Source organism: Equus quagga, chromosome 2 (assembly GCF_021613505.1).
Source record: "Equus quagga isolate Etosha38 chromosome 2, UCLA_HA_Equagga_1.0, whole genome shotgun sequence".
NCBI lineage: Eukaryota > Metazoa > Chordata > Mammalia > Perissodactyla > Equidae > Equus > Equus quagga.
The window spans coordinates 39183959-39197078 of NC_060268.1; the positions used below are offsets into that span (position 1 = coordinate 39183959).

A 13120-nucleotide genomic window follows, 5' to 3' on the forward strand; every position below is an offset into this window, starting at 1 on the left:
GTAAATGGAGACATCCGGACCAGGGCCTGGCGAGGTCTTTTTTAGCTTTAACACTGCGTAACTGAAGTAGCTGAGGGAAGTGCTCCGTTATTCCACCCCTGGCAACAGAGCCCGAGGCGGTTCGCTCCTAGGCACTGTGTGTGTTATAAGGCATAAACTGTAGAGTGCCTCTCCTTTTCCTGGACAGCCACGCGTTGCTTAATAAGGGGCATGTGTCCTGAGAAATACATCATAAGGAGATTTCATCATTGTGTGAATACCATGAAGTGTGTTACACAAACCTGGATGGTATAGCCTGCTATCCACCTAGGCTATGGGGTACGAATCCTATGGGACCCTGTCCTGTATGTGGTCCGTCATTGACTGAAACATTGTTATGAGGCGCCTGATTGTACCGTAAGCAGCTAACTTCTGCATCTGTGTGGGCAGAAAGCTTGGAAAGCTCAATTCTTCCATTCAGGGGAACTGGTGGGATTACTCAGAAAGTAAATATGCTGGGAATGCAGGCCAGGGAGGCCTGCCCGGCCTTCACGGCGCACACGTGGACAGCAAGCCCCACGGACAGGGTGGGGACATAGCCGGAGGAGCAGGGGTGGGCAACCCCGAGCAAGAGGTACAGTTCCCAGCATTTCAAAATAACTTTCTTTGAAGGTGCTCGGGACAAGTTTCTCATACTGTCTTTCCTGTATTTTCAAGGCAGCCCAGGAAGATAAGGAAAAGAAACACCGTTATTCAATTCTCTAGAATTGGGGTAGGAACAGAGTTCTGAGCACATCTATGGCGGCCCACATTTCTTGTCAGTAATGATTCAGTCTCTTATCATAGTCCCGTCCTTTTTATCAGACGGCTTGAGACCTTTGGCAATGTGAAAAAAATTGCACATATGTGAAACCATTTTATGTAAAATATTCCTGTGAGAGGCTGATCTTTTTCCAAAAACACACGCTCACACTCGATATCAATTTTTCCAAAACATAAAACCCCTGGATTCTAGTGTGAAGTTAACAGAAAGATTCAAAATTTATAAACTGTCCACTCCCTCTGTGCAAAGCAACGTTTCAACAATTCTCAAGCCTCCTGATGTGAAAGCCAAGGCGAAATGTGTGAGCTACAAAACAAGATGCGGTCCGATGTGGTGACATTACCACACAATAAACAAGGGAGCAGGCGAGGGGCCAGGACAGATAACTGTGGTGGGGGAAAGAGGAGGACCAGGGGGAGGAGGGAGGGCGGAAGGGGAGGAGGGGGAAGGAGGGAAGAGGAAGGGGGGGGAGGGAGGAAGGAAAGGGGGTTGGGGAGGGGGAGGACGAGGAGGAGGAGGAGCAAGCTCTCCAGGGGCACCCCAAGAGAGGGTGGTTGGGGTTGTGTGTGCAAAGCTGGGCTCCACTCCATGACAGAAAGTAGGGGGGCATGTTGGGCGGGTGGGCAAGGGAGCACAGAGCACAAGTGAGCTTTCAGACCCCCGTGTGGGGGCACAGCTCATGCTCTAGGGGTTAGAACCACATGTTTTCTTAAATAGTTATGCTGTAATCAGAAAAAAACCCTAATGCAATGCTGTTAGAGCGATCTTGTCTTACTTTGAGGCTCTAAGAGAGGAAGGGGAAGAGCAGGTTACTTATTAGGTACACCACAGTCAGCACAGGTCAGTCCCTGCTTTGGTCTGTCTGCTGAAATGTTCCTAAGCACAGATTTGCTGTCCCAAGATGGATTTCCTACTCCTCCCAGAGGGACTAACATAAAATGCGCCCATGCCTCGCTGTCTACATTTCACAGGAAATATTCAGACATGGGCTGGTGAAGCCCAGGAGCCTCACGTAAGCTTTTATGAAGTGTCTCCCTCACCCAGGGCTGACCTGACACACTCTGTTTTCTCATAGAAGGAGGGGAGGAGCGGACCAAACCCTACGCTGGGCCCCATTCCGTCACCCACCCCAACCAAGGAAGGCTCAGGGGTTGCAGAAAGCGGGTAGCTAAGGGAATGGTCTGGGCTGTAAGGTCTTGGCCAGTGGCTAGGAGTCCCGCCCACAGGAGAAGGAGGAGGTGAGAGGAATAGAGTTCTTAAAATCGCCTCCGGACACTAACATTCTGATTCAATGATCAACATTTTAAAAAAACAGGCAGTCCCTTAATACTGCTTTTGATTTCCAAACAATATAGTGATATCCAGCAGTTCCAGTAATAACAAAATAGCACAAGCATTCCCTGACACTTACTGCGTGTCAGGCACTGTTCTAAGCACTTTCCGTACACATTAACTCACTCGATCCTCGCCACAACCTCAGAGGGAGGGCTGTGCACCACCATCTTAGGAGGGAGGAGACTGGGGCACAGAGGGGTCACATACCACAACTTGCCAAGTCACACGGCTGACAAGGGATGGAGCTGGGGTGCTATCCCGGCAGTGCTGACTCCAGAGTCCAGGTTCTTGACTACTAGGCTGCTCCTACCACTTCATGCACTTGAACCACTGCCGTGTACCTTTATCACACAGAGGGCAACATCCTGAAACAAAGGAGTGACATGCCACAGCCCTGGAAGTCCGTGCCAAAGAGGCTCCCGTGTGTGCGACCTGCTCCCTACCTACAGGTGGAGAGCAGGGCAGCAAACAGGAGGCAGAAGACCCGGCTTGGGCTCACTCACCCTTTGACTTTGTGTGGGTTTCTGAGCAATGCTACCAGCCTGAGGACTCTCAGGCTGTCATTAGGTTCAAATAAACCTAAACTTGCAATGGAGAGAGTATGCAGCTGTTTCAAAGCACCTCCTTCCAGCCCAGCTCACTTCATTGATGACAGTAAGACCGGAGAGACTACACGACTTCCTAAGTTTGCACAGTAAATACCACACGATATGCAAAAAGACTTTGACAACTAACCTGTAACAATTACTAATACACGGTCCTGCCACAAATGGCTGATCAACCTTCCACTGCCCAGGAGGAATTCAGTTTCACATCCAGACTCTAAGAAGCCCATGGTGACCCCTTAGATCAAATCTGAGATCAAATCAAATCAAATTCTTAATCCTTCAGACGAAAAAAAAAAAAAACCCAGCAATTTTGCTGGTGAATCAAGAGTGATTCTTGGCAAGAGTCTCTTTTCCTTAATCTCCGTGGCTAAGTGCACTGCTGGAGCCAGCCTGTGTCTGGACTGACGCTGTGTGCCCACATTAAGTCAGCTTCTAAAAAATTCCCAATGGTACTAAGGGACTATGTAATATTCCTAGTCTAAAAAAAGTCTATTTAATGAAGCCTCATTTAATTAGAAACATAGAGGTAAAAATAGAGTATAAGTCCAAAAACACATGTATGCATTCTATTGTTGCTAAATCATTACACAAATGTAAGACAGTAGAGTTTTTTTAATCATCACCATCATCAGGCCTGGATAAAATGATTGGACTCCTGGAAGTACTGTTCAGACTCCTTCAGCTCAAAAGGAAGTTTCAAAATTTCAATTCTTAAGGCCAGTGATCACAGTTATTTTTCAAAAAGAAAGGGGCAATGAAGAAGTAAATGAGACTCAGAATTTCTTCTGTGGAAGACTACCTTTTAAAATTATACTAGATCCTACATTAAAAACAACATCTGTAGCTATCTGGATTTAAAAAGAAGACTACCATTTTTAGAAAAGTAGATTGAGGGAAAAACATGAATCCAATTCAAAAGCAGACTGCAGGGGGAAACGTCGGATGCCAATTCCTGACTCTTCTCGAACTGACGGAAACACACTGGCGGTTCCCAGGACGCGTGCCCTCAGGGTGCCGTTGGTGTGTGCATCTCCTCCACCGGGAGGTGGAACTGCCTCCTCATAGCAGACTTTGGAACTCCAACAACCACATCCCCATGCAGCAACTCCAACCTAGGTCCGTCTGTGGAATTCCTCTCGAAAGTGGAGCAGCACAGCGGAGTCTTAGAATGTCACATTAAAGTTGTTTCCACAGAACTCTTTTTGTTTTAGACTCAGCTCTTTCTTCTATTATCCAAGTACGGAATTTCTATAATGTGAGACTGCCTTTTTGGGAATTTGTCTTCAATTCTCGGAAGCGCCCTGTAGAACCCCTGTCATTTTCTTAGAAACCAGCGTTGGAGATTGACACTCAGGCTCCACCGCTTTGCTTAATGCTTTGAGGCTGGTGTCACCCTCCAGGCATCATCGGGTATCACCTGGCAAAGGACTAAACTCTTTTAAAGATGCCCCTGGGAGCCGATGTCCAAGCCAATGCCCTGTAATGAGAGGGCCAGGGTAATGAGACCCATCCCAGGGTGACCAGTGGTTGCCCGGTGGGGTGGCAGGGGAAAGTTCTCCTCAGCAGACAACCAATTCTCTTCCCTACTCAGGACTGTATTTTGACCTGGCTCCCAGAAAAGATGCTGTGGAAAAATGAGTCTGCCTGCCTTTAGAGCTAATCCTGCTGGTGTCCCCCAGGGAGGCCATAATTACGCACACACCTTTGAGCACCCTACACTAGCTGACTCTTTCTTACATAAGTGCTGGGTGAAACAGCAGCATTGTCAGGTGGATACGGGATACGACTTAATCAGGCTGTTTACTCTTAAGTATGCTATTAATATACATGAGGTCCATGCTGACACAGGAGCGTCACATAGGCATGGCCATCAGGATGGCTGGAAGGACAGAAACTCCTCTTTGCTGGTGCTTCCTGAGGTGCAGGGTGATAGAGAGAAGGGAAGAGGAAACCCAAATTCTAATCCTGTCTCCGCCTCTTCTTGGGTAAGTCATTTTACTTCTTTGCTCTCAGTTTTCTCATCTCTAAAATGGCCATAGTATCATCTGTCTTATTAACTCTGAAAAGGTAGTGTATATGAAATCATTAATCTATAATTTGGGATATAATCATTATCATCTTCATCATCCTTCCTGGCAGGCTATACTAAGGACAGCCTTACAAGGTAGATAGAGGGCAGTAGGCACTCATTTTTAGCCCAAATGTCATGCCATTTGGCAGCTCAGTACAGTGGGCACCAGCAGGACCCTGGGCCAGACCGCCCGGGTTCCAATGCCAGCACTGCCACTTTTCAGCTGAGTGACCCCCTGGAAGTTAAATTAACCTCTCTATGCATCAATTCCTCCTCTCTACGTTGGGGATAATAGTGGCACCGATGTCATGGGATTTTTGTGAGGAGTTAGAGCTAATATACAAGTTTAGCACAGTAGCCGACACAGAGTAAACGTCATATAATTATCTGTTGTTATTTTTCTATGTATTCTGAATTTAACACTGGATTCTATAACGCATGGATTATTTTCAGCAAATTTTAAATGCTGAGATAATGAACCTCACCATTCAAAATCTTTCCCAAATGCTTCTTTTCCATACTCATCTGCTGTATGTTTGGGATTTGGGGAAAAAAAAAATAAACTTGTTAGGAAAGTAAGTCATCTGCCAAAATAAAACAAGCCAATAGCCATTTTTCCTGGTTTTTGTCCTTGTGAATATGGACTTCGCAAAATGGGAATTTGCAAAAAGTGGCAGCTTATTTCTTTTTTAAGCCTTTGTCAGTCAAAAAGAGTGAAACTAAGGGCAGTAATGAAACCACAGGATTCTAGGCAGCCTTCCACGGAGAAGGATCCTGTGCCCTGCACCTTCCAGGGCCTCCGGAACCCTCTAGGGTCAGTCTTGGGACAGGAAGCCTGGCTGTTCCCTGCCCTGTGACCATGGCTCCCTGCAAGGCCCTGACGGGGGAGCTTCTTGTCCCACTCCCCCTCAGCTGTGGTCCACTCCATCCTGAGGGACCCTCTGGTGTTCTCCCACCCGGGCTCAACCCCACTTCTCCCACAAGGAGATGCTCTGGTGCCAAACAGGGCTGCTCTGAAGTGGAGGACTAAACTCCTCCGGAGGAGAGAGTCCTGAAGGTGGGAAAACTCCTCTGGACAGAATTCTGCAAATCACTGTCAGCAACAAGATGGAACGTCTCTGTGACTCCACCTACATCATCTGCACATTTCTGTTAATCCTACCGCCACTTTCCCTTGCTGCCACTTGGATGCTTTCTTTGATTTGTGATGGGAGCATAACAAAGCCCTTAAAGGACAGCACAGGTCCCGAGAGAGTCCAGTTATGTACAGAAGGCACCCGTGGAGGTTGCCAGGGGGGCCCTCGGTAGAGCCACGGCACAGCACCCGGGCACATCATTCACTCCACAGTCCTTGTGAACGGTGCCCTCTGGGGCTGTGCGACGAGGGCCTTAGCAGTCAGCTGGGAGGAGCCTTTCCTATTGTTAAGAACATCTAAAAAGGAGAAGAGCAGTTCAAGTCTCTTGTCTGTTGGTTCTAGTCCCACGTCTCTCTAAAGGGGTTTGGATGACCCCCTACCAGGCTCTGCACCCTCCACAGCCCGCTCCCCCAGACCAACCAGTCTAAAGTGGCAGACTTATAAAAGAGAGGAATGGAGGGGCAAGGGGAATGACAGGAAAGAAGAATGAAAAGGTTTTTTTTTTTTTTTTTTTTAAAAAAAAGGCCAGGAGGAGTGACAAAGAGGAGGAGGGGAGGCAGGTAAGAAGGTAAGAGCAGATCATGTCTGAAAGGGCAGAGCTGCATCCAGGAGAGGCTGCTGGCTTGTTCTCTGCCCCTGCGCCCCTTCATGTCACTGGGAACTCTGAGGAAGGGTTAGTGGGCAGCAGAAATACAACACATCTCCAGTGAAGACAGAACCACAGTGACCCCAGGACTTCACATCTACACAATAACGACCATGTAACAAAATGAACTTTTGGTGTTGTTTTGACTCTATTTCCCCTGCCCCGTTCTAATGAATAAGGAAGCAGCTCAAAGCACGGGAGTGAGAAGCATAAGGGACAGCCAGGGAGGTGGGGTGACCTGTCCTGGAGTAATCAACAGACTAAATCTGGGTGTCAGGTAAACTTCAGGGGCCCTCTTGGCTAAGCTCTCTGTGCAGGAAGGAGGCCCCAGCACACCACACCTGAGAGCTGGCCATCTAGCCACCACTTAACATTGCCAGTGACGGGGGGCTCACTACCTCACAAGGCAACTTGATTTATTTTTGTGCAGCTCGAATTATTAGAAATTTGTTGCTTCTACTGTGTAGCCTTATAATGTCCAATCCTGGGCCTTAGCTCTGCCCTCTGAAGCCACCCAGAATAGGTATAAACGATCATTTCCTACGATAACCTTTCGAATATCTGAATATGATAAGCATACTCTCTATAGCCTCTCTCTTCTAGAACAGACATGCTCCGTTCTTCTGTTTTTGAACCTTTACACATAATTAGCAAGAATTCACAGAAAAGGTTTAAAACAACCTGATCCAAGATGGCAGTTTGCTGGTCCTTACCGATTCAGGAAAGCATTTCCAAAGCGACTAAGCTTTCGAAACGGCTTTTTGGGGTCCACGACTAGAGCATTCCCTGGGGTGCTGCCCTCCGTCTCCCCGTACATCACGGCGATGAAGGAATCGGTGGTGGGCTCTGGACCAATCCTCATGCCGGGGAAATCTTGCTCCAGTAAGTATCTGGGAAAGAGGAAAAGACAAGAAACTCAGCATGTTGTCACAAGAGGTCAGACAGTTTCCTGTTTAACATAACCATTTACAAACCTAGAAATAGAACCCCCAAGACAAGGAGAATGATTAGCATTACATTTTTCTGCTAATAGTGAATTTTCAAAGCTTAAAATCTACAGACCTACTTTCCCCCCAGTGTAGGGAGCCTAGGGAAGGAGGTCAGGCGTCTTGCAGATTCGCTGGGCTTTCTCAAAGTGCACCTTTGCTCAGCACGCGGTTCTCGTTTGCGGTTCCCTTGGCGCAACAGACACCACCCAGAGAAGTGCACCCAGTCATCTCCTAGGCATCCTAGAAGGCCCTACTCAGGTCCATCTCCTTTAGGGAAGCACCCCTGCCCCCAGTGTGGTGGGGATGCGTCCTCTTTGGGCCCTGGGCACCCTGTACTCGCCATGGGTACTACACTCCTCTGTCTGAAGGTCCTTGCAGGCAGGCCCCGTCTATGGCCAGATGCATATCCCCAGCACCCGGCACTGTGCCTGCCCACAGATGGCACTCAGTATAGTGGATGAAATAATGAAGCATCTTCTTCCTTGTCCCTGGCAATCAATGAGGCCGCCACATCCTCCCTTGTGCATTTTACAGCTCTCTTGGGCTCCTGGAGGTCGTGGCCATGGAAGACGATCTCCAAAGAACTCAGCAGCAACAGAGGCTGCTATGGGCATGGGGGTGAAGGAGGGGGGGCTCAGATTAGATGTCACCAGGGCCATGGCTAGCCCTGTGTACAAATTGGAAAAGATGCCCCTCGTTCTAGGCAGACACAGCCCTGCACTCGGATCACAGACAGCAAGCAGGACACTAGCTGGATATTACCCCCCACAGCCTCCCTGCCAGGTGCCTTCATATAGTTTAACCTGCACAACTGTATACAGTGGCCCTAGCAAACGTCATTGAGGGTCCTTATTCAGGGGGCAGGAGACCAACTGATGTGATATACAGCACAGGACTGGCTCAATGACACGGTTGGGGTGGGGCAAGGGAGCCAGAGGCAGAGCGGTGGGGAGAGTCTGCTTTCTGTGGGAAATGGCTGAGTCCTAACATAGCTCTTCCCTACCCCACCAGCACTCCATTCACTGAAGCCACTCAGACACCCTCCCGCCCTCCCCACCAAGATTCTTTCCGTGATGTAGGAACACACTTATGTGTATTCAAGCATATATGGGATGCGGGGGCAAAGACCCCTCCCTCCTTCCTTTGCAACCAAGGGGAACACGAAAAAGGGACTATTTGGGAACACATCTTCCTCATTACCCAGCAACAGGTGGAAATGCGACACCTTCAGAGAACACTTGACAGTGACTGTGAACGGGTCCTGGGGTGGGGGGCAGTGGAAGAGAAGCCCTGTTTGCGGGGACGGGGGCAGAGCTGTGTCCCAGCCCCGCCAGGGAGACGATCTTCACCCTGGGGACGAGGCTCACGGGCAGAAACCCACATGACTTCCTCTAGCTCCCCACTCCTGCAGCTAACAATCGAGCTGGTCCTAAATGATCTCTTTGTTTCTAAAATGTTCTGCCTGATCAAATTTAAGGCCAGAACCTGTGATTTTATTTCCAGGGACAGAGGGAAAGAACTGAACTGTTAACTGTCCAATAAAATTTTGCCATCTTTCTAAGAATAAGAAATTAAGCCACTCTTTAGATCTCTGTTTGCTATGTAAATAAAATCAAAATTGTCCAGCAATCTTAGCACGATATCTTGTAAATATTTAATTGATTTCAGTGCTAGTTTTAACGTCATCCAAATCTTCTACATTTCTGTGAAGTTGTGGAGTACCAGCCTAGATGCATCATTCAAGCATGTCCCCTAAATTTAGAGTAAATGTGGAAAAAATGTCAGATAATAGCACCCAGCATTTACCAAGAACTCCCTATTTACCTGGTGTGGTACAAAGCCCTAATGTGCACAACCGTTTCATTTAATCCCAACACTCTGAGGTGGGTGCTAACACCATCCTCATTTTATAGGTGGGAAAACTCAGGCATCAGACAGGCTAAGCAACCTGCCCAAGGTCACACAGTAAGGGCTTCAGTGGAAATGGAATACAGATAGTTGGACTCCAGTTCTTGTGCAGACTGGGTTCAAGCTCGTGGTTTGCCTAGAGTTGAGGAGCATGAGGGCAGTGCAGGGCCCTCACGCAGAGTGTGCCCATGGGCACAGGCTCCACGACCTGCAGCTTCCTCAAAGTGAGGGAAAAGAGCTCTCCAGAGTGCTCTCCTGCACGGTCCTGGGGCTGCCCCATGCACAAGGGGCCGGCTCTCCCATTCTCCCCGGAGAGAAGCTGGGGAGAGGAGGTGCTATTTTTTTAAACATGTTCAAATTTAATTTTCAAAATTTTTCAAAACGTTTCCGGGCACCTAGTAGACTAGTAAATACCCTTAAGCACAGAAATGCTCCTGTTTATAAATTCTTGTGCAATTCCACACCAATCTCAGAAATCTTGGTAAAAGCTACAGTGACGGCGTCTCACACCTTGTGGAACTCGAGCACAGACAGAGTGCACATGGTGTGTGGATCTCACACACACAGATGGACGTGGAATTTAGCTTTTACAGCCACTCTGGGCGCTCAGGTCCGAAGTCACCCAGCAGCAAAGCCAGAATTCAAGTCCAGATCACACCCCTCCCATGTCCAACTTGATTCCCATGCCCCACGGCCCGGACGAGGCTACGCCAGGAGGCCTGTGGGAGAGACGGAGGAAGGGGAGAGGGCCGGGGCTTGGAAGAACAGCAGCCAATGTCACCAGGCTCCCTGCAGCACGCACAGTTCCCAACTGACTAAAGGGAACCTTTGTTCAAGGGTTGGTATGAAACTTGACAGGCGCCTTCCCTCAATGTTAACAGCAACGGTTCGCTGGCCAAGGCAGCGTACGAAAGGTCACACACACCAATAAAACAGACAAAGCCAACAAGAACTGTCGCACTACCTTTTAGGGGAAGAGCTCAGAGTTGAGTTCCACCTTGGGTGGCTCTCTGTGATACGGCCACTCCTCAGCACCTTCCCAGGGCTGGGTGGGGGAGGATCCTCCAGCTCCAGGCTGCCGGGAGGTGAGCAGGGGGCTCAGGCAGGGGTGGTGGGAGTGTGGGTGCCGTAGTCCAGCAGCGAGTCACCAGCGAGGCAGTAACTCACTCACACACAAAGGTGTGTAAGGCAGACCGTCCTTGCCAAGGAGTGCCTGAACTGCTTCCTGATGTTTCGTTTACATACAAAGCACAGAAAACCCCACTAATTTTGGAATAACGGGGTTTCAATGAAAAACCTAAAGTATGAAATTATTTAAAGTAGAGCAGGTGTTTCTCACTTTCAAGTTCATACTGTAAGAGAAGCTAGAATTTCCTAAGGAACGACCCTGCCAAAGAGAACTTGAACGAATAATCATTTTTGAAGGTTGCTGCTAATGTGAATCAGGATGAAGTAAAAGATGCCCGCTGAACTGTGACCTTGGGAAATTATTCAATCTCCGAGTCCCAGGCAGAGAGGAAGAGCCTGAACTAGGAAGAATTACTGGATTATATAGCTTGCTTACATTATTAATTTGCTTCGTGATACTTTCTTCCACAGATAACAAAAAGCCAAAAATCAATGTTCAATTTCACTATCAAAGTAATGCCAATTAAAGATTTAGCATATTAGCACTTTAAAAAACTCATAATACTCAACGCTCCTGAAGGTGCAGTGAAATAAACACCCTTATATATGTTGGTGGGGGAATAAGTTGGTATAACCTCAGCAGAAAGCAATTTGATACTTTGTGTTAAATGCCTTTAAAATGGGGTAACTCTACTTTTTGAAATCTATCCTTAGGAAAAATCCTAGACACATGAAAAAGATTTTGCATGATGTCCATTGTAGCATTATCTATAACAGCAAAAAAAAATTTAAAAAAACATGTGTTCTCTTCCCCATAGCTTGTATCTCCTTCTACTACAATATAAAATTTACTTATCTATTATTATTTGTTATTTATTCCCTGTCTCCCGCTGGGGGAGTGTAAGCCCCATCAGGGCTTCTTGTCCGTTCGGTTCACTAACGCTTCTCATATGCTTGGAAGTCTCTGGCACAGGGCTGGGGTGCTCAATGCCCCCAGATGCCTGCATGTTGAACAGCACCTCCTTAGCGAGGCCTTCCCACGAGCACCCTGACAAAAGGAGCCTCTCCAGTCTGTCTGATCCCCCTCCACCTCCCCCTCCATTACCCTACTCATAGCACTTACCATATCTGAAATTATCTCATGTTACTGTTTGGGTGTTATTATCCCAGGATGGTAGAAGCACCTTGAGAGGGGCCCTCATTGGTCTGGCTCACTACCGCATCCTCAGCATCCAACACGGCATCTGGGACACGGTAGGTGCAGAACCAGCATCTGTGCTGACGGACTTCTCCCCTCATCCAGTGGCCATCAGGCTCCAGCCTCCCTCTCTCACTTCTCTGCTTCCTCATCACACCTCATTTGGGCGCTGGCCACTCCATGCTTCCCAGCTGCCTCCCAGCCCCCTTCTCCCCGATCTGCCCTGGAAGATCAGATTCTTTTTCTAAAGCACTGCTTTAATCAGACAGCCTTCACTAACGCCCCACTCTTTCCCAGAAAACTTCCCTTCGCGCACCTCCACCAGTCTCTCCCTTCTACCTCACAGTCTGGGCTCTTGCTCCTCTCCTATTATGGACCTCCTTCCCTCCTTGATTAGCCTTTTCCAGGATCGAAATACCTGTCCCCGTCTTCCCTCACTTCATCTCTTCTGTCTGGTGGGGAATCACGTCTCATGAGCTCCACTCTCTATGCTACCCATTCTTTAAGTCACTTTACAAAACATCACCTCCTCCAGGGCAGTCCTCCCTGATCACTCCAGGACCTTTTTTTTGGCCACTTCCCACCTCCCGTTCTCTTGTGGAGCTCCTCATGGAACATCTAGTACTGGCGTTACCTGTGGGCCTATTTCTTCTCTTCTGACAGGTTGTGATTTCCTGCAGGGCAGTCCACACACCAGAACTTCAGAGCCCCAGAGTCTCATAGGAATCACCTGCTTCGACCCCATGTCTCCACAGGTGAAGAGACTGAGGATTAGAGCAGGAAAGTGACATGCTGCCGGTCAAACTCACTAGTGGCCGTGCAGGACTCGGAGCTCCTCCCTCCTGGCCCGGGGTCTTTGCTTTTACACCAGGCTCAGTCCCATAGCCTTGAGGTCCCACACAGCCCCCAGCTCCTGGTACCCTAAGTAGGACCTGTCAGATACAGGAGTTAATATATGACCCTCTGAGCTGATGGCCCAGAAGAGTTTGTACGCTGGGGGACTGTGGAACTCAGACACACTTATGTCATACTGCGGGGCACGGAGGCACGTGTCATGTGCAGTGAGGGGACTAAGAACAAACCAGGACACAGAGTACCTGACATGAGCAAGTGGGAATGAAGTGATGAGGTTCAAAACCAGCACCCGTAAAGGAGGAGTCTGAGTGGATCCTGAGGTGCGATGTTTGTGTAAATGGGTTACCCACACAGCCACAGGCACGAGGCTCAGCAATTGTGTTCAACATTTTTTCTTCTTTTTTGACACCTCAGAGGCTTGCCCAAAGCTATGAGTTCCAGGCA

General features: G+C 48.5%; 1 protein-coding gene across 2 annotated transcripts in view; it reads right to left on the reverse strand.

Annotated features, from left to right (window-relative positions):
* EHD4 (EH domain containing 4) overlaps positions 1–13120 on the reverse strand; it is a 74123-nt gene that overhangs the window by 47586 nt on the left and 13417 nt on the right. Inside the window, exons 1-2 of one of the 2 annotated variants that reach the window (XM_046653043.1) lie at positions 12456–12723; positions 7312–7488 (exon numbers count right to left, since the gene is read on the reverse strand). In XM_046653043.1, the coding sequence (XP_046508999.1) occupies positions 7312–7460 (149 nt within the window). In that variant the 5' untranslated portion in view covers positions 7461–7488; positions 12456–12723. Of the gene's footprint in view, positions 1–7311; positions 7489–12455; positions 12724–13120 lie in introns of those variants that run through there. The other variant, XM_046653042.1, reaches the window with a different exon arrangement.